At 27.5% G+C, this 23,114-nt stretch overlaps 2 protein-coding genes across 2 annotated transcripts; one reads left to right on the top strand and one right to left on the bottom strand.

The window, feature by feature from the left end:
- The first annotated feature begins 212 nt into the window (after positions 1 to 212).
- On the top strand, positions 213 to 1,987 carry LOC136086756 (uncharacterized). The gene is made up of 2 exons (XM_065809201.1): positions 213 to 341; positions 680 to 1,987. Exon 2 carries the CDS (start codon positions 697 to 699, stop codon positions 1,852 to 1,854), a length of 1,158 nt encoding a protein of 385 aa, XP_065665273.1. The 5' UTR covers positions 213 to 341; positions 680 to 696; the 3' UTR covers positions 1,855 to 1,987.
- Positions 1,988 to 19,052: 17,065 nt separating this feature from the next.
- Positions 19,053 to 21,763, bottom strand: LOC136086755 (uncharacterized). The gene is made up of 2 exons (XM_065809200.1): positions 21,392 to 21,763; positions 19,053 to 21,283 (listed from the first exon to the last, which is right to left on the bottom strand). Exons 1-2 carry the CDS (start codon positions 21,682 to 21,684, stop codon positions 19,147 to 19,149), a joined length of 2,430 nt encoding a protein of 809 aa, XP_065665272.1. The 5' UTR covers positions 21,685 to 21,763; the 3' UTR covers positions 19,053 to 19,146.
- Between the last annotated feature and the right edge of the window lie 1,351 nt (positions 21,764 to 23,114).

Raw genomic sequence — 23,114 nt, 5'->3', positions numbered from 1 at the left:
ACTTATCGGCAAGTATAATAAAGGAGTGATAACGTTTCAACTTATCGACGAGTGTTTACGTAAACTTCTCGTAACTACTTTTAATAGATTTATTTTTTTAGCTGCTAAGTTTCAATTGCATAACAAAAATATCCGCCAAATAAAGTTTCACTCAAAAATGTTTTTTGGATTTTAGATAAATTGGTAATTTATTTTTTCAGTTATCTAAAAGCAATTATAGCAGAGACTTTTTTATCGGTCTGTTATCTACCAAAAGACGTTATCTACCAAAAGACGCTATCTACTATAGCCGCCGTTTTAATACACTGTTGAAACTGGATATTTATGCGAAAAAATTTGATGTATGCAAATCTATTTAGCTTACTTAAGATATTTAAGGCTTTACCCATCAATTTGATATTTTTGAAATGTTTATTTAAAAACTGTTACGGACAACATTTGCTTCCATAATTTTAGGGTTTGTTCTATAAATGTTTCTTCCACAATATTTCTTAAAGTAGTTATAATTTTTTCATAAATATCACGTACTGATTGATATACTTTATGTTGTTTAATAAATAAGTTGATTGAAAGATTTTAGTTTGCATAAGCTGTTTATTAAGTTTTATGAGTTTTTTATAATTTTTTTTTACTTTTTTTATCAGCTTAATTTTAATTTTTCTAAACATTTTTTATTTAGCAAATGTTTTTAACGAAATGAAATTATTTAAAAAAAAATTTTTTAACATTGAAAACAAACACGAAAAGAACAAAGAAAAAAATCAGACAAACAACAAGCAATTCTTAGAAAACCGCGACGTATGGCAACGGCAACTTTACAACGAATACGTGTCATCGGACAGCAGCGACAGCGAAAGCCCTTCAGATTTTCGAATATCTACTCAAAATCAACGCAAAGCCGACATTCGTGGAAAAATAGTTTTTGATTTTGAACTAAGTAAACAATCATGTTACCAAAACCAAGTAAATCCGCCGCATAAAACTTGTTACCATCGCAAAGTAGAAAGTTATCCGAACACGGCCGTTGCTTATGCAAAGAGTGGTCATGCAACTATAAAAAAAACACAGTCCTTTAATAAAAACGACCGAAATATGAAAAATTCTTATGAAGAGTATACTTCAAATAAAAAATGTTTTAACGATAACTCATTTAGTCAAAATATAGGAAAAGGAGGAAACACGACAAAATTATCCGAAGATCAATTATCGTTTAAACTTGTGTGTTATGACTTTAAAGCAATAGAGGAAAGCGATTTAACTGTTCACATTGGGCAATGGGTGCGCGTAATAGATAAATCAGACTCAGATTGGTGGTTGGTTAGAAGTGGCGCTGGAGATGAGGGTTATGTACCTAGTAACTTTCTTATAGACGTACCTATACTACCAAATAGAAAATTATTTTCTGAACCAAAGGTAAATGATATAGAACCAAATAACTCTACTTCAACTAATGAAATAAATAGTTCTGCTTTTGTTTTTAAAAAATGTACACCAAAAGTAGCAACTATTGTTCCCAGGACAATGACACCAAACGCTTATACACCGCCTAAAGTTCAAGCAGTAAACAGCATAGATTCGCATAAAAACACCATTGAAAAAGATTTGATTATAAATCAATTGAAAGAAGAGTATAGAGGATTTATTAAAAGTAATTCAGATCTTTCGCAACTTCAAAATTTCAACGAATATAAAACCAAAGCTTCTTCCTTGTTCTCTGCAACAAAGCCAGAATGGAGGCGGTCTTTTTCTGGAAACCAAAAAAAGGTTCGCTTTTTAGATTCTAACATTCATTTTGATAAGTGTTCTTTCAACAACAACTACAGAGAACTTGTGGAATGTGCCACATGGTGCTAAATTATTTCGGTAAATATCGCATGAAATGTGTAAATATGCTTTATTGTTTATATATAATTTATGTAAATAAAGTTTAAATTGTATTTTAGCAAATTTATAAAAAATGTTTGTTTAGTGTACTAAACTTTTTTAAGTGTTTATAATTGTTTTTTTACCTTATAACCTTAATTGAATGAAAGAGACCGGAATAATTTAAAGTTTTGATCAAAGTTAGAGAAATTTTTCTTTGATTATATTTTCGGACTGTTGAGTAAGAATCGATCAAAGAAATAGATCAAACTTTTTCTTTGATAATGTTTTAGGACTGTTGAGGAGAAATCTATCAAAATGAAAGAAATTGTTTTTTGATAATGTTTTAGGACTGTTGAGAAGCAACTGATCAAGACACAAATACTGCAACCGGCGACGAGGGATCGATTCATCTGGAGCGATAATGTTTTTGCGAGTACCTTTATGTTATATTTTAGAGTATTTAGTTCTGGTTATACGCGCATTGCCTATGGTTGTTGTTAATTAAAAGTTATATTGTTTATAAATTATTCTTTGCTTTAAAAATTAAAAAGTGTGCACACATTGACTGACTTGAACAGGTAGAACTTGCAGGGAGTGTACTTATATCAACTGACTAAATAGGTGGAACATGCAGGAAATGTACACCTATCAACTGACTTAAACAAGTAATACATGCAGGGAGTGTACATACATTGACTAAGTAAATAGGTAGAACATGCAGGGAGTGTACATTCATCAACTGACTCAAATAGATAGAACAGATAGGGAGTGTAGGGGAAAGGCGCCTATGATGGCATTGTGCCTATGATGGCATACCGGTCATATTTCCATTAAAATTGGTTTATATCCTATGCGCATGCGCAAAATTTTACAATGCTGGTGTGTAGCATGAAATGGTAAATTAGGATGGTTTCGAGTAATTTCTGGCTTTTCTGAGGGAAGACTCTAAGGTTAAATGAAATCATTAAGTTACCCTCGATCCTAACTAGCCCCATCCTCCCCTATGCCATCATAGGAGCAGTGGTTGCCTATGATGGCATACTTGTGCTTTTTTTTACAATAAGAATAACTTATAAAAAAAATAAAACTGATGAAAACTCTCAGGGTAATTATTGTTCTAGATGTAACAAGGAATGTATCCATATCAAAACTTTTATTATTGGTCTTCAGGATACTGAATAATGAAGCTTCAAAGTTAAGTATGCCATCATAGGCGCCTTTCCCCTATATACATCGACTGACTTAAATAAGTAGAGCATACAGGGAGTGTACATACATCGACTAAGGGTTTCGGTTTGGGCAGGCAATAAGTTAAAAAAAAAAATTTGTTAAAAAATGTTTTAAGAAATCAAAGCAAACACATATTTTGTTATATTCGGGTTATCAATTTACACAAAATTTCAATCATTGAAATAGGTTTTTGATTCTATCATCTACCTACTTTTTCATTAAATGGTATTTCGAGGTCTTTTAGGTTAGTGTTAGGAAAATAAAATTTAAATTAGGATATACTTCTTGCTTTCGTAATTTTGCGTTAGTATTGTTTACTTTAAAGTAAACAATACCAACGCAATTTTGTTTACAATATTGAATCTTGTAATGAATTGTTTATTTGTTTATGCAATATTTTTTAGAATATTTTAAAGTGTGTTGACAATATTAAGTTGTCAACACTCTAACAATATTGGGTAATATTGGGTGAATTATTTTTAAAATCATTATGAATCAATATTATGATTAAATTGGCGTCAATAATGTTAAAATTTAAAGGTTAAAGTTAAGAACAGAAAAAATAAATAGATAAATAAAAATATAAAACTGGTTTATTAGAATAAACTATTAGTAAAACCACATTAACCAGATTATATTGAAAGACAATATTGAAAGGTGCATTTTATTATAGATGAGCCTTTCGATGCAACTTTTGACACCATTTTGCAACTTTTTTTTATTTGACACCATTTAATTAAATTAAAATACTTTTCTGACTTATAACTTATTACTTTGTTTATATTCAAAGTTTATCACAAAAATGATATCCATTTTATTTAACCCAAAAATAATTAGTCTGTTATAAGTTCTCGATCGCACAGAGAGAACCAATTAAACTTTAATAAATTATTTCTTTCTTTAATAAGTTAGAAAGTATTCAAAAGCAGTTGATAAAGTAGGGTAGGGTGGGGTAATGTGGGTCTACGGGGTAATCTGGGTCTAATTCATATTTATCTGTTAGAAAGTTAGAAAGAAAAATAGAAATTTTTACCACGTTGTTATAACATATTAGGCTAATTAATTTTAAAATATAACCTTGCTATGCTGTTAGATTTCTTTCTCAATCAATCACCTGAACGTTATACCCTAAATCTCCAAGATTACAAACAATAAGATCAGCTATGCGAGAAGCTTTAAGGTCACTCATATGTCCTAATGTATCTGCTGAAGCAGCAGCTATAATAGAACAACAAAAACAAAAAAGGAAGAGAGTATAAGCAAAATGTGAAGAACTTCTTACAAAAGAGAAAGTCAAACGGCAGTTACTCGAGGAAGAAAAAGTTAGAGAGGAAAAAAACTAAGTTAAAAAAAAATATACAAAAATACTATTACCTCTATTGAAGTATCAAAGAAATACCCAAAAAGGTCTAAGAAGTGCCCAAAATGGTACGAATGTTACCTTACACGTCACGAATGTTACCTTAAAAGTGCAGCTTACAAGTCACGAATGTTACCTTAAAAGTGCAGTGATCAAAAAAATAGTAATTTTTTATAAAACACTTTATTAAAGCATTATTATTTCTGTTTTAAATCACCATTTTTTTACTTTTATTTGTCCGAGTTTTTAATTTTTATTGTTATGCTGTGTATGTATGCACTTTCTTTTTCAATAAAAATACCCTAAGACTACTTTTTTAAATAAAACCTTGTATATATACTATAAAAAAGGTGCGTGCATATAGAATGTATGTCAGATTTTTCATGAGCAGTAGTATTTTAAACCAGAACAACCAACATTTTATGTAGACCCACATTACCCCACTACGTGGAGTAATGTGGGTCTATATAGGCATCTTCAAATAAAGGCTCCCTAGACCTATTTATAGTATCTTAAGTGATAGTTTTTTGTTAAATTTGTTTAGTAGAATGTCCAATCATGATTTTAAGACATCTTTTGTCAGAAAGCCGATACCTGAACATTGTTTTTTTTTTTAACTCAAAGTCAGAAATAGGTAAAAATAGGCTCAGATTACCCCACACTACCTTACAACAAATCTAAATATATATGTATATATATGTATATATATATATATATATATATATATATATATATATATATATATATATATATATATATATATATATATATATATATATATATATATATATATATATATATATATATATATATATGTATGTATATATATTTTAATTCTGATTTACTCCCGACAAGGCTGCAATCAACCGCTATTAAGATAAGCGAAGCTAGAAATAATAGAATAGAGTTATAGAGCAAGAAAAAGATTTACAGAAGACTTGAAAAGTTGAAGGTTGTATGCGTCAGAAAAACGTGAAAATGGGAGAGAAGGTTGAAATTCGGGGCAAAAAATTAGACGGCTAAAACATTTTAGTGCATGCAGGAACAGATACAGTAAAAAAATGAGACTTTGCTGAGTGACGAGTCGAGCGAGAATGAGTTTTAGTTGATGGAACTAGATATGATAGCTCCTTTGAACAACAACTATGATAGTATTTTACGACAATGGGAAAGAGGCTGAAGCTTAGCAGATAGAGTGGATCCAACTACGTTTACAATGCATTTTTTGACCTTGTCTATATGAGAAAGAGCTTCTTATATGACAACAGTATTCCATACAGGGAAGAATAAAATATTTGTAGAAGTAGAGAATGGAATCAGGAGTAAAAAAATAGCGTGAACGATAAAGAGAGGCAACTTTTGTGGATGCTTATCTAGCTATCGATTGTACGTATGGTTTCTATGAAAGGTCAGTAGTAAACGATAATCCAAGAAGACGTAAAGAAGAGGACTAAGTGAGAGGGTTGCTATTCATTAATATAGGAATGTCAACAATTTGCAGTAAATAACTGAGCTTTGTTGGAGTTAAAATTTACAAGCCGCTGCGTGTCAAGACAGGAGTATAAAGTTGAGTCATCAGCAAAAAGAACTACTTTAGATGCAAGGTTGTCGGGAAGATTAATAATTTAGATAAGAAACAAAACAGAACCAAGGATAGAACCTTGAGGTACCCCGGAAGTTACTGGAAAAAAAAATCATATAAATTGTGAAAACTTGTGAAATTATATAAATACCTCGGATGTAAATTTGATTTAACGCTTTCTTTTAAAAATTTATTTTAAGGATAGTTATAGAAAAGCGTGCAGTCGTTCAAAATTGCTGAATAAATTAAAGATCTTCCTTCCTGCAAAGGCAGTTCTCCAGATTTATCAACAAATGATTGCTCCAATATTAACATACAATTCCAACATCAATTTTAATTTTACAGCAACACACAAAGCCAAACTAAGTTCATTTGACAGAAGAGCAAAAGATATAATTGGTAGCCATCACAGTCTAAGGGAAATTGAGAAAATCATCAAAAATGATTCTTGCTTATTTCTAAAAAAGTGTTTAAATAATGAGCATTATCAAAAATTTACTAATCACTTCGAAACCATTAAACATAAGAAATGTAGCATACAGGAATATTATTGAGACTTCCAAAAATAAAACTCGAAATGACGAAAAACACTTTTTACTTTTCACGAGCATAAAAACTTTTGAACGAATTTCGAACCTTCGAATATTAGAAAACCTTTTAACGAATTACCTTCGAACATTAGAAAACCTTTTAACGAATTACCTTCGAACATTAGAAAACCTTTTAACGAATTACCTTTGAACATTAGAAATACGGCAGAACTAACATTGTTTGAAAAAAAATCTAAACAACAACTTTTTTTAAAGCAGCATTGACACATACTTTACCCATTTTAATACGTTTATTCTTTTTGTTTTTTCGGATAATTATAATATCTGTTTTTTTGTTGTTGTTTTTTTTGTTCTTTATTACATCTTAAACAACATGTCATTATAAAATATAAAGTTTACAAGATTACAAGATAAGAATAAATAGTAAATGACAATAAAAAATTTACAAAATTAGATCGATAAAAAAAAATTAAAGAACGCGGGGACTCGTAGAAGACCGTTAGGTTTTGTCGTCGAGAACCGCATAACATAAACGTGATAATTTCTCTTAATATTAGTAAAGATAAACAAGATAATTACAAATTTTTTCTTTACAGAAAAGTTCATTAAAGTAATTTAAATCTGATGCATATACTATATATCCAAAAATAAAAAAAATTGCATAAAAGTCTAAGTGTATATATAAATTTTTAAAATTTTTTTGATTAATAGAAGATAAAAAGGGGATATATATATATATATATATATATATATATATATATATATATATCGATATATATTTATATATTCCCTTTTTATCTTATATTAATCAAAATAATTTTAAAAGCTTATATATATATATATATCTATATATATATCTATATATCTATATATCTATATATATATATATATATATATATATATATATATATATATATATATATATATATATATATATATATATATATATATATATATATATATATATATATATATATACATATTGAGAGTATATTACCAAATCATCGATTGTAAAAATTAATTGTTTAAGATTTCGTTTAAATGAGTTCCATTGTTCAATAAAACCTGCAGAAAAAATTTTTTAAGCTATTATGTTCCATAAAAATGGTCCGCGAAAAGCAATGCAAAACTTATTATAATTTGTTTGAAAATATGGCTGCTTAATAAAATTATGATTGCGTAGAATGTATTTATTTTTATCTTTTGATAAATACAAATTATGAAAAGAAACCAGGAAAGAATTGATTTTACATAAAAACATAAAACATAGTACATTATAAACATTAAGTTAATATATATTTAGTGCATTCATTTTTTCTTAATAGAGGTTTTGCATGGGTAAAACGTTCACCAAAATTTATTAAACGTGCTATGTGCTTCTGATAACAATGAAGAGGTTCAAGTTTGCTTTTATAAGTACTAGCGCATACAATATTTGCATAATTAATATGGCTGTGAATAAAAGAGAAATATAATTGAGTTAGAATTTTCTTATTTAAACAATTTCTTACCTAATAAAATTCATATACTTTTTGAAGTTTTGTTGCATAAATTTTCAATGCGAATTTTTCAAGTAAGGTTATCATCAATATAAACACCTAAAAATTTTGTAACATTTACTCTGTTTATTTCGACATTATTAATGAAAAGAGATGACATTTTGTTTGGAATTAATTTTTTTTTTTGAAGGTGGATGAAAGAAAATCTAATTATTCTTTTTAATGTTAAGCGATAAGTTGTTTGATTTTAACCAATAATGCTTCAAGTTTTAGTTTTTAAACAGGACACATGTTGACAACAGTTTTTATAACTGATAGTGTATAAAAATAAAAAATAAAAATAAAATATCATTTTAATTTAATTTAATAACAGAAAGAAAACTGATCGGACAAAAATTGGAAGGGTCAGATTGTTCTCCTGAATTTTTGAAGATTTTTGCAACAGCAAATGCCATTTTCTAGCAGGCAAGGTTCAGACTAAACTAGAGTCTAGCTTCTTAGACAAGATACGAGATTTAGTAAACTGAGAATAATGGAGCAAAGCATCAGACAGCACTTAATATTGATTTCTTGCAATAATAAATAGTCGTTTGTTCTCAAGAGAATTTTTTTTTGCAAAAGATAAAAGAAATGGTAGCGATAAGATATAGCAGCTCAAGATCAAGCTGCTCAAGAAGATGAAAAATATGGAGTAGAATAAGGCTTGACTTGAAACCAACGAGAAGGAAAAAAAACTTCCATTGAGTGTGATGAGCATTAATGCCATGAGTGTGATGATAATTAATGTCACCATTACCAACAATATTGTCAGAAGGGTAAAGAGAGAAAGCATGGTCAATCTGATCAGAAATTACATCGAAAAGAGTGCAGTCTTGGGAAGCAGAATAACTATAAAGAACAAAGAGAAAGGTGATAGAGTAAAGAGGTACTAAGCGGAAGCACATGAAAAATTGGTCGAAGGATTCGAACCTGATTTCAGGACAAATAGGTGAATTGATGCGTATGTATTCATCCCAGCCAAGCATGTGACTATTGGAGTCTTTGCAAATCAAAGGATAGGACCTATTAACACTAAGAACTGAAAAAGGAATAGCAGAATTTAAATTGGCCTCACTAAAAGCAAGCAAGTCTGGTGAATTTTGCAATAGTTAAGATTCAACTGATGGAAGGTTACTTCGCAGACCACGAATAATTGTAAAAGATATATTTTAAAAGTTAGGTGGTGGGGATGGTTTTTTATGTTTAATATTTTGTATTACTTTTGGTATGGTTTAAGTTTAAAGAAGTGGACTCTTTTGTAGATAGAGCACAGCCTCCTAAGAAATGAGCAATGCAATTGTCTCACCCCTGTTAATTAAACTTAAGTTGTAACATAGGGCTCCTTATATTGCCTCGACAATGCGCACCAAAAGCATTATCAGGGTCACAATTGATGTGCAGCATGGCACTGTTAATACTCTTATATTTTGCAGCTGTTGATGGAATCAGCCTCTCTGAGAGCTACCACAGAGTTCGGGAAACCTTAGTACCAGCCAGTCTAAGAACCATTAAACTGAGTTTTAGAACTTACCCTTATTAGGAGATAACAGGAAGAGTTGTATCATTTACAATTTACAACTATCATTTAAAATAGAAGGAGACGTTAATTTCCAAGTTAAATCCTCTTCTGCAGTACTCGGTGATAAGAGGATTTATCGGAGCACTTTAAATACCACATTAAAAAAAAGGTTACACCATTTGGGTGACTAGAGGGAGGTGGGACTCTACACTTTTAGTATATGAGTTGATAATATAAATTAGTTTCGTCTAATTTTTATTATAAACTCATATAATTTATATGATAAACTCATATATTTTAAACTCATATAAATTAGCTTCATTAAATTTATTTTAAGAAAAATTCTTATAAATTTTCATTATTATTTTTTATCTCTGCCTTCAAGTTTAAATAGCATTCAGTCCACAACCAGTTTACTACTGTGTAAAAGTTTAAATAAAGTGGACCAACTTTAGCTGCTGAAAATTATTTATATTATGAAAAAAAAAATACATTTAATATAATATACTCAACCAATTTGTCTCATTTAAACCAATTTATCTCATTTAAACCAGTTTATCTCATTTTAAGTCATTATAATGAAACAAAGAGCTAATTTTTTTTTTAACCATAATATTTTTATTTTCCTTAATGTTCCTTATAATATAATCCTTATTTTTTTGTCAATCAAATCTTTCTGAAGTTTTTTTATCTTATAAGTACTTTGTGTTTGCATAAGTAAATAGAATAGAAAACTTTTCTTAGTTCTTTCTTCTAAAGCAGTCGACGGATACCCGGACATCCGGGTACCCATCCGTTGGTTACTGCCCAGGTAGCATTATCAAATAAGGGTTACCCGTCATTTGATTAGTTCAAAATTCATTTAATTTCTTTTTAAAGGTTCAAATCTTTATTTGTAGTATGGCAGCTTAACAATATAAACTTAGTATTTGAAAGAAGATCTTTGAGAACTTTTAAAAAATTTCAGTAGTTATGATTTCTTTGTCAACATCAGTCTGAAAACATTAAAATAACAATTTTATTATTTCTTAATGATTATTATTATTCCTATGTACAATGTTTTTATATACGTTACTCAGAACTTCTCAAATTTATTTATTAATTTTTCTCTCGGACAAAACTCATTCAAAACCTCCAAGATAGAAAATACAATTTCGTATTTTTAGTGCATAAGTTTAAGCGCATTCCTGCAACTCCAGTGCCATCAGAATATTCTTCCTCTATTACTGGGCAATTGGCGGCCTGCACCTTGTTAGTATTTCTACACGGTAACTGGGACTTATGTAGCCTTGGCAGCTAAAATAAAATAAAACTAAATAAGTGGAAAAAAAAAAACTTTAAATAAATGACATTATTAAATGAAAAGATTTTATTGACTTTTTAGAAGTCTTTTATAAAAAATATATTTTTACAATTTTTGACAGCCTTACATTCTCTTACTGTTTTGTTGAATTATTAAAGTTAACAAAGATAGTATAGCTTAGTTAGGAGCTTTAATATGCTGTAAAACATAAAATATTTAATTCAGCTTTATCACTATTTGTTCACAATTTTTGCTTTTATTAACAAATCATAAACATAAATACAATATATCTAGGTTGAACTTCTTAATTGGAATTAAAACTCTAACTAAAATTCTCTATTGCAATTGTAGATTGCGAGTGGTAATGACAACAGCACCCAGCAAATACAAACAAGAAGTTTGTATTTGCTGGGTGAAATTCTTATGATTAATTTTATAATAACTGTAGTTTTATTGCAACCAGGAAGTTTAGCGTAGTATTAGCGAAGTTTAGCGTAGCATGAGCATAGCATTAGTGTAGCATTAGCAACATTATTTTTCAAAAAAATATTCGTAAAAAAAGAAATTCTTCAGAATTAAGATAATTTTAGCTCATGATTTGATTTTATAGTTTTTTTAAAAATATATCTTCTCATGTCTGCATTTATATTTTTTTGTTTAGTAAATTCTCTAGATTTAATAATGATTTTAAATTTATTTTGCAAAACAGCATACAATTTTTGGAAATATTATTATAAACGGGTGGAGTTTATAGAATAGAACAGTTTAATTTAAAATAAATATTTTTTCCTTTCGTTGCTAAATATATTATGACACCATTTTCTCTTTCGAGTATTTTTTTTATGTTATAAAGATTAGTTGTGATTGGTGTAACGATTCGACTCATTTCAGTTGGGTGATTTTCAGTTTTGAGAACGTATTTTTTGAAGATTCGCATATATATATATATATATATTATATATATATATATATATATATATATATATATATATATATATATATATATATATATATATATATATATAATTTATTTATATACACATATAAAATTTACTACGGATTCGACACTCTTTCTTAATAAAGTATTAAAAAAATCTTAAACACAATAGACAGAGATAAATACCGGCAAATAGTGTTTTCATTAATTGAATAGCAAATAGGGAATAGTAATTTGTTAAATTTTAGTACCGGAGTTTAACGAATATTCGCTATTCAACTTCGTTTAACGAGTTTCACCGGTGCTTACTAAAAGGTTTGTTTATTGTTTTGTGTACATTTTGTTTTAAAATGTACACAAAAAGCAATTTTGAAGATATATAGTTATTATCTAGAAAAATAAACATACCTAATCTTTATTTAAGTTACTTACGCAACATATTTAAACTACATGTATGTAATGTATGTGGGTATGTTAAAAACAAACGCAGACTAATTTCAATCTTTCTTAATAAATAAAACAACGTTCTTCCTTATAAGTAAATAAACCAGTTTTCCGAAGACATTTTGCTATGTACAAAATTTATAAAATTAAATATTAGTATTTTTATTGTAAATTTGATTAGCATATTGTTTTTTCAGGAAAAACCTACAAGAACTATTTTAAAACCATGTTTAACTTTTATTTTAAAACCATGTTTAACTTTTATTTTAAAACCATGTTTAACTTTTATTTTAAAACCATGTTTAACTTTTATTTTAAAACCATGTTTAACTTTTATTTTAAAACCATGTTTAACTTTTATTTTAAAACCATGTTTAACTTTTATTTTAAAACCATGTTTAACTTTTATTTTAAAACCATGTTTAACTTTTATTTTAAAACCATGTTTAACTTTTATTTTAAAACCATGTTTAACTTTTATTTTAAAACCATGTTTAACTTTTCTGAAGAATCTGTTGCTAATCTTTTACAAATAGCGTCAAGAAAAAAAGTTGTATAAAAAAAAACATAAAATCATGAAATTCAAGCCACGTCTGCACCAAGTCAAATTCAAACAGATGCTGAACTCTTTTGAAGAAATGGGATAACTCTCCAATTGAACGATTTCTAATTTTTTAATATTGTCAATTTGTAAATTTAAATTGAATATGTTTTGTTGTGCTCACAAGAATTTTCAGTAGACTTCTAATTTAAAGATTAATGAACTACTCTGCCTGATTAACCTTTCTCGAAACATCTCAAATGCTCTTTTCTCAAAAATGTTAGTATAAACGATGCTTATTAAGCGTTAACTTTTTGTTGTTGATAGAAAATAGGAGTAATATGATACTGAATAATGAAAAAAATGAAAAATATTTTTCAAACACAGTATACATTTTTCTGCGCAAAATTTGACTTCAAAAAGGTGAGCTTTGAGTTTTAAATATTTAGATAAACTCAATATTTACCAAGTGAATATTAGATACTATTTATCTTTAAAGTATATATAGTAATCTTGGAGCTGCAATGACTTCTCTTTTGAGGTCGCATTTTGTGTTTACTTAGAAGTAGAAGTTAGTAGAGAATTATGAGTAGGTTCGACACCAAAATTCTTATTCATTAGGTTGTTTGTTTGGTTAAACAAAATTGCATATCATCAATATTAAGGCCATTTTTACACGTACCAACTCTTTCAGCAGCTGAATGACAAAAAAAAAAAAAAAAAATATGTAAAAAAAAAAACCGTTAAAACGAAATCAGTTTTTTTTTTATGAATATGTACACTAGTTTTTAGTAACGTTACCAGGATAAAATCCTAGTTGGGCAACTAAAAAAAATCATGAAATTTTCTATGCTAGCTTAAGAAAAATACCCAGCAAATATTTCGACGTAAATATAACGTCGAAATGTCGATTTCTACGTCGGGATTACGTAGAAATCTGACAACTAAATACCGGCTGTTTTCGACTTTGAAAATCGAATATGATTTAACGTCTAAATGCTGTTAAGTTTCGACGTCACGTACATGGTAATATTTAAACTTAGAATAACGTAAAATTATTACGCATGGATGTTAAACATTGACGTCGCAATTTGGTTTAACGTTAAACGCCGCATTCTTGTTAAAAGTGTAAGTAGAAACAACGTTGAAATTATTTGCTGTATGGATTTAAAAACACGAATTTAGTCTTATTAAACTAAAAGTTAAATAACGACTTATAAGTTCTTATGATACCTTTGTTAAACTATACTTTGGAGTTATAATTACCAAAAAATATACTGAAAATAAAATAAATTTAAAGAATTATATATTGACTAAAAATATAAATGCATTAAAGGGTATAAAACAGGTATTAAAAAAAAAATACAGGTATAATAACAGCTATATAAAAAAAACGTTACATAAACGTTTCAAATTGTTTTTATAAAACATTTTTTTCAGTGAATTTACGTCCACCTCTTCTCTTTGGCGCATGTTTAAGGAGCTTTGAAATGGCATCGTCGACATCCTTTTCATTGCAATTGTTTAAATTAAGAGCGTTTGCTACAAAAAAGCATCTTTTTATTTTCAACAATTTAACAACTAAATTAGAAAATCGGACTAAAGTTTTCTGTTTACCAGCACTGTTGACTTTTAAGGTTGTTTATTTTATGGTTTTATCACCTCCTTAGTCCAAGTTTATAAACAGTATAAAATATATATGCAACATACAAACATATATACATATTTGTGTGTGTATATATTTTGCAAACCAGAAGTTCCTGATAGTTCAGTTTGAGTGTTTTGATTTTTGGAACCTAATGATAAAATAAATATATAATTAAATATGAGAATTAATAAATGACAAATTAAAAAAATAATTAATTAGAACTAAGTTAAGTTTTCTGACACAGAGTATTATCACTACTTGACACAATCATATCAGGTGAAGATGGAGGTGGACATGAGCCTCTTTTGTTATTTCCATTTTGTATAATTATCCTTTTTTTATGTGTTCATTTTTTTTTCAAAGGTGGTGCGGAAGGAGTTCTTACTGCAGACCTTTTTCTTACAATAAAATAAAGCAAAAAATGATATATAAGTAGGTATGTAAAATACTTTTTGAAATATATGAATCCAGTCTTCTCCGTTTAGCCAGCGCTTTCGCCCTCAAGTCTTTTTGCGCTTGCCCACACGCCCGCAAAAACTTTCGAGAGCATAAAAAAGCGCTTGCCAACAAAATAAAAGCGTTTTGTTTTAAATTACAACAAAAAATATTTTGTTCATTTGTTCAACTTTTATGAAAGATGCTTTTTTTTAATAGTTTTTTTAAAAATCATTTTATCTAGTATTTATTCAAAGCATTTTTTTCGCTATTTTTATTTTAATTTAAACAACAGAAAAAACGAATTTTTTAAATCGCGCAGGCTAACTTAAAAAAGACCATCCAGCAAGCGCTTTTTGTGCATTGCCATTAAATTTCAAACAGAAAAGACTGTGAATTCATTATTTACTTTGATGTCTTAAAAATTCTTGAACATTATCGGTTATTTCAGCTTCATCTGAATTTAAATCAGTAGTGAACTCATGTTCTTCGCAAATATTTTTATCATCTAAACAGATTTTTAAACACAACAGCAATATTCTTAAACTATATTCGAACCTCTGTTTCAAACAAAATACTTATACCCATAAGTCTTTTCTTAAAGTAAATTAATTAAATTAATTAGCTCTAAAATGAAAAGATAAATTATTTAACAAAAAAATAAATAAGCAAGCTGTCTACATGATGAAAACTTAATTTTTAACAATTTAAATTTTAGGCAATCATTTGTAGGTTGGTCTTTCTTATAAAAGGCTTTTATAACATTTACACCTGAAGGCCACCATACAAAATCACCAACTACCCAAATAATAAATTATATTATCTATATCACAAACTTTCACGACATTACATACATATTTTCCACAATTTTTTATTTCTCTAATAAAAGCAACTTTTTTTGTTAAGAGAAAACAATAGTCCTTCGATCTAGTTTAGATTGTAGTAAAAAACCTCTGTTTAAAACTGCATTTATCTTTTATTTTATCAAATTCTGCTAGTCTATTTGTCACTTGCACAACAGGATTGCTAGCTTTTTTAACATAACTTTTGAGTTCTTACGTGTAGTTTTCAAATTTAAAACATAATACACATCATTGAGAGAGTAATTGAAGTTACTAACAACTTCATTCAAAAAAGAGCCCATAAACATTGTAAAGAACAAATGTATCTCCATATATTAAAAAAGCATTACAAAATAATTTAACAACTTCTTCTGTAATCAAGATGCTTTGATCTTCTTTCATCATTTGAATCCAACATTATACTTAATCCAATGCTGAGAGAAAGAAAATACTTATAAATGGATGGCGATATAATATCTTTTATAATTAAAGGACCAGTATAGAGAAAAAATTGTCTGTATTCTGTAGCTTTCCACCTGTCCATTTCTAACAATGTCCTAGGTTGGAGAGCAAACTTTTTTGGTAGATACCCATGTAACACAGTTAGTTTTTTAGAGATCTGCGATATTTGCCCAAATGATAATTTACTATGCTGAGGACCACTTTTAAAAAACTTTAATGTGTTTCACAACCCCCAAGCATACCAAATGCCAAGAGAAAAATCTGTTACACAGTTTATGCCGCAATCTATTAAAGGTGTTGAGGCTTTCTTATGATCCGGATATGTGGCAGAAAATTTCAGATTTGTCCGAATCTCATGTGTAGCATTAGAATCAAAAACAACTCTCCCACACCAAGATCATGCATCTTTTGCATGAATGGTATGCTGAATGACTTACAATTGACTTAAAGAATGATCTGGCAGGAGACATGCAACCCGGTGGGCACAGGACGTAAAAAAGACGTCTTTTAAACGTCTATTGAACGTTTTGGGCGTCTTTTGAACGTTCAAAAGACGTCTTATTTAGGTCCTGTGCCCACTGGGAAAACACTTTAAATTAACTTTTATTTATTTTTCGTTAAAATTAAATCTATGATGTAAAAGATTAATAACTTCCATTTTAAAATCATGCAAATAGTCATTCAAATATGTCAGCTTTGAGCTTCCACAAAAAAGTGCCACAATAAATACATCATACTTACCAAATTTAGCTAAAATAGGCCACAAGTAAGGTGCGAAAATCTTTGGGAAGGGTAGAGTGACCATTATATCTTAAAATAATCAAAATTTCATTAACACAGTCAATCTCTAATTAAAAAAGGTCAAGTTGGACAACTAATTTCTTAAATTTACAATTCATTATTTCACAGTACATTATTTAGAGGACAGTTACTAACAATTAAAACCGAACCTAACAATCAAAAAATAACATAAAAAAATAATAATAATTTTAAATGTGAATATAACAAGGCAACCCTTGCAATCAGGAAAAACGAGGTCAGCGATAATTTGACGACCTCAAACATTTTATTGCAAAATGCCGACCCTAATTCCGTAGGTTGACAATGACAGTAGCAATACTAATAATAATAACAATAATAATAAGAGTAATACTAATAATACTAACAAAAATAATAACAATTACAATAATAATGACAATAATAATACTATTATTATTATCATAATCATAATTATTTAATAATGTATATAATATAAACATATAAATATATGTATATATATAAATATGTATGCATATTTAAATGTATATATATATATATATATATATATATATATAATATATATATATATATATATATATATATATATATATATATATATATATATACATATATTTGCCTTTGTTGAATCTTTTAAATAAGTTGGTCATATAATTAAAAATGACCTAATGGATGATTTTGATAAAACCAAGGAAGTGAAGGGTCTTTACACAAGTACAAATATTCTAATTAGACGTTTTTATTTATGCTCTACCAGAGTAAAGTTTAAATTGTTTAAGTCATAATGCATTTGTTTATATGGTGCTCCTCTGTGGTAAAAGTATAGTGATAAAACAATGGCATGGATTCAGTATTGCTACAACAAATGTGCTAAAACGTTTTTTGGTTACAACAAGTATAATAGTATATCTCGCATGCTTTTAGAGCACAGATAAACAATAGACATGCTTTTTGTAATCAGTTGATAGCTTGTACCTTCATGAATAATTCCATGCATTTACTTAATCAAGTTTTAAAATAATATTTTTCTTCTAAAAACTATGACTGTTGTCTGAAATATATAAACATATATATATATATATATATATATATATATATATATATATATATATATATATATATATATATATATATATATATATATATGTATATATATATATATATGTATATATATATATATATATATATATATATATATATATATATATATATATATACAACCCTCAGAATTAGGAAAAATGAAGTCGGCAATAATTTGCCGACCTCAATCTTTTTGAGGTGGCATCAGTTCGACAAAAATTATTTGATACAAAGGTCTGACCATAAAACATAGAAACAAGGTCGGCAATATTTTGCTGACCTCAAACAATATAAGGTTGGCAGTTAGGCCAGCATTGCCAAATGCCGACCCTAATTCTGAGGGTTGTATATATATATATATATATATATATATATATATATATATATATATATATATATATATATATATATATATATATATATATATACATATATATATATATATACACTAGGCAGGTCCATTTTTAGGGGTCGGAAAAACTATAACTTTGCCACTTTATTTTCCCATTCTACGTTGATATACAAGGCTATTTCAAAAAAAGTTTTAAAAATATTTCAATTTTCCTGACCTCCCTGAGGGTTTGAATATTTTAAAAAAAGTCATTTTTGACCAATTATTCGTTAAATTGCTGTCTTAATTGGATCAAAGACCAACAAAACTAGTAATTTTTTTTTTGGGTGAGTTGGCTCTACTATTAGGAAGGTTCGTATAAAATTTGAGCTCGAAATATTTAAAATTTCTCGAGATAACACATTTTGAAATATGACCTGGTTTCTTTTAAAGACCTGGTTTTTACTATGTTTTTAATTGTATATTTATCTAAATACTCTTAAATATTCATTAAAAAACTTAATAAAATTTGCATTTAATAAGTTTGTTAAATAAGTAATCCAAATATTGTACTTAATAAAGATAAAAAATAAAAGTAAACTGTTAAAAATGTAAAATACTTTGACTAAAGGTTTTACAAACACGTTTTGTAAATAATATACATAAAAATTCAGTTAAATTTTTCTTATAAAAACTTTTCTTACAATTTATTAAGTATTTCTTTGGACCAGTTACATTTATAAAATGGAAAATTAACTCTGTGTTCCTTCAAAACCAGTAAAATATCTTGTAACTTTTCCTCTTTAATTGTTGAATCGATAAAGTCTTTTACCAATTTAATAGCTCTTTCACAACAGTCATTGACACAGACTAATCTCTTTATAAACCTTTGCATATTTTTATAATCAGAATCATGAGTCCACAAATCAGGTGGACTCTCTAACCACTTTGATAAGTAAGGAACTATTTTAAATATTAGCCAAGAATTTTGACCAACGTAATCATTAAGTTCTGAATTTTCATTTATTTCTACAGGCTTAAACTTTTTAAGTTTAAAGACTTCAGGTAAATTTGTTTTTAATAACTGCTGAGCAACTTTTTCTTTAACTTTATTGTCAAGACTTTTATCAAATAAACAAAAAACAACTGTTTCTTCAGAAAGATAATGACTGTGTCTAAGATAGCTTGAAATAAAAGCTTGAGGGACATCAGCATCAAAATCTTTCATTTTTATCATCTCTTTAACCGTACACAAATCATTATGAGCAGCAGAAGCAATTTGACTTGATTGAAGAAAGTTTTTTGCATAAACTGAAGCTACATATATTGCAGCCTTTGAAAATACTATTTCTTCCTCAAGGGTTAAAAACTTTATGATTGGTTGAGTAAGCTTCATTGCCAAAATGTATAAAGCATCTGCCATAAATCTAGCTTCATGTTCAGCAGCTGGTTTGTGTATAATAAATCCAGGAACTGCCTCCCTTCCTTCCAGAAAAACAATGACATATTGACACAGATGTTTATAATCATTTCTGGGGAAAGTATGAAGTTCCAAAGCTTTCTTGCAAAAAGATAAACTTTTTTTAGCCATATCTTCTAATGGAGTTCCACTAACTTTGCACCACGGAAACTTTGATAACTGATCCATATTTTTTTGAACATTTTCATAATTCATTGGCCAAGCAGCTTTGAATCTTGTGTAAATAGATTTTGATGGACCTTTGCTTTCTGTTTTAGTGATTGCATTTATTGCATGTAAAATATGTCGTTCTTGAGAATGTTTTCTACAAAGAAGCCTTAACAGAGGTCGATTTAAAAGTTCTCCTAAAATACTTATACAACCCTTATTACAACCAGTGTTACATGCTGTTGTGTCAGCACAAATTCCAATTATAAAGCTTTCAATTCCAAACTTTTTTATAACATTAAAACATGCCAATGCTTGATCATATCCTTTTCCTGATTGACATTCAACTATGCCTAGCAGCTCATCCTGTTGCTTTCCATTTGTATTTAAATCCCAGTCTGGACTTGTAACAACAATAGCTAGACGTTCATTTACTTCAGAAATATAGTTTTCATTTAAAGCTGTAACTTTTTTTGTATCAATGTGCAAAATTAAATTACTATTTTTACATTTTTCTTTTATTTTTTCTTTAATTAATTCTGATTCACTTAAATATAAATCTTTTCTTATTTTTTCTACTTTTGTCTTTGAAAGTTTTACTTCATTAAGATTGATATTTCCAGATCTTAAAAATAATGCTAATAATCCTGTCTGTACTCCAACAGAAATTCCAAAACGCCCACAAAATATTGACGTTTTTTTGATAAGTTCATCAATATCTACTGTTACTGTCACTTTATTTCGTTTTATGTTAGTTGATTGTTTTTCAATTATCATTGATTGTTTATCATTATCAAAATTTTCTAACAAAAATAACTCTTGATTTCCATTAATACAATTGCTATTTGATGAAAATTGTTTTAACTTCGAGTTTTTTGTGGTAGATTCCTCCATTTGCTCAAACTCCTTTGCTTTCCTTTTGCGAAACTCTCTGTTGGAATAAACTTTTTGATATATTTTGTCTATTTTGTCAATTACCATTGTTCTTGCAGTTTTTTGGTCTTCATAAAACAAAATATCGCATTCTTTTGCATCTTTTGATCGAATTCTATCTTTTTCAATTATTTCATAAAGTTTTGGGTGCCCTATGTCAAACAATTCTTTTTCTAATGCCAAAAAACTATTTTCATGTAGCTTTTGTGTTTCCGTTTTTTTTTGAACGATATGAACCAGTTTCTTGTGATGATATATTAATTTGGAAACATTTTCCCTAAAATAAATTAACAAATTTTTATTTGTCATTTAGCTTAAATTTTTATATCAATAATTATCAATAATTATGTAATAAACTATAAATATTATTTAAAACGATAGCTACCTAATACTTCTACAACTAATGTGTGGTATACCACCCATAAGCCACGGTTTTCTAAGAGCAGAAACAACGCATTTGGGCTGACATGTTTTATCATTACAAAGCAGCTCGTGATTTATATCAAGAGGGCAAGATATAATTTCGGTGTGTTTTTTATTTTTATTGAAATTTAGTAATCTGCAGCAGTGATAAAAATATCTTAAAACGTCGCCTTTCGTAGGCAAACTTCTGCAATCAATTTCGTGGGTTTGTCCTAATAAATATATTTCAGTATTTGAACGTGTTGATATTGCCATTTTAAATTTAAAAAGTTACAAACGCAGCGCAGTTTCATTAAATAAATTATTGCGCGCTGTGTTTATACCTCCGCATAAGTCTGGTAGTGCAAATTAAAAAAAAAAAAATTCACTAAAAATGTACTAAATATAAAATATTCAAACCCCTAGGGAGGTCAGGAAATTTGAAATTTTTCAAAATTTTTTTCAGAGAAAGTCTTGCATACCAACGTAGAATGGGAAAATAAAGTGGCAAAGTTATAGTTTTTTCGACCCCTAAAAACGGACCTGCCTAATATACACACACACCACACACATATAGAGATATATACATCTATATATATATATATATATATATATATGTATATATATATAATATATATATATATATATATATATATATATATATATATATATATATATATATATATATATATATATATTATATATATATATATATATATATATATATGTATATATATATATATATATATATATATATATATATATATATATATATATATATATATATATATATATATATATACACACACACATATATATATTTAAATACAAATATATATATATATAAATATATTTGTAAACATATAGTATATGTTTACAAATATATTTATGTATATGATATACATATATAAATAATTTTAAACTGTATTCTTCAAAATACAGTGCTCAATGTTCTTAAAAAAAATAGAACAATAATATATTAGTAAAAAATCACCTAACAAAAATTTTCGTTAGCTGATTTTCTACTAATATATATATATATATATATATATATATATATATATATATATATATATATATATATATATATATTATATATATATATATATATATATATATATATATATATATATATATATATATATATATATATATATATATATATATATATATATATATATATATATTTATATATATATAATATATACAATTCCATTTTTCATACTATAAACCCTGTCAGAATTTCTATAATACTCTAAATGCTGCTTTAATGACATTTCATCCATAACAAGACTGACATTACGATCAAGTGGACTCATTGCATTAGCATACAACTTCAATAAAGAAAACAATCGAGTAGAATACCCTTCTTGAAGATCTGAAAATACGTGAGACAAAAATAATAATAAACAGGTTTGACTTGGTAAACAGAATATTGTTCGCAAGACAATAAAAGTTTGAGGACTATGAAACAGAATTCGTTAGCTGCTAACCCTAACCCTAACCCTAACTTTGTCACTAACTGCCCAGCCTTTTCCTTTATTGACTCGTTTACTTAGTTCTAACTGACGTCTAAAAAAACTAACTTGTATAGGAGATAAGTATTTCCTGGATAAATTTAAAATATGTTTTATAGACCCATCACAGTTTTTTAGGGTTTTTTGTTTGGATTTTAGGTATCAAACTTATTTACGTAGTCTAGAATT

This window comes from Hydra vulgaris, chromosome 11, assembly GCF_038396675.1.
Source record: "Hydra vulgaris chromosome 11, alternate assembly HydraT2T_AEP".
Lineage (NCBI taxonomy): Eukaryota > Metazoa > Cnidaria > Hydrozoa > Anthoathecata > Hydridae > Hydra > Hydra vulgaris.
This window is presented reverse-complemented; position numbering and strand designations above follow the sequence as displayed.

Bases quoted from the DNA above. Each gene is read 5' to 3' on its own strand.
- LOC136086755 (XM_065809200.1), bottom strand. From the start codon at position 21,684: ATGGCAATATCAACACGTTCAAATACTGAAATATATTTATTAGGACAA. The intron at 21,284-21,391 runs GTAGCTATCGTT...AATTTATTTTAG, and splicing joins ATTAGTTGTAGAAGTATTAG to GGAAAATGTTTCCAAATTAA.
- LOC136086756 (XM_065809201.1), top strand. From the start codon at position 697: ATGAAATTATTTAAAAAAAAATTTTTTAACATTGAAAACAAACACGAA.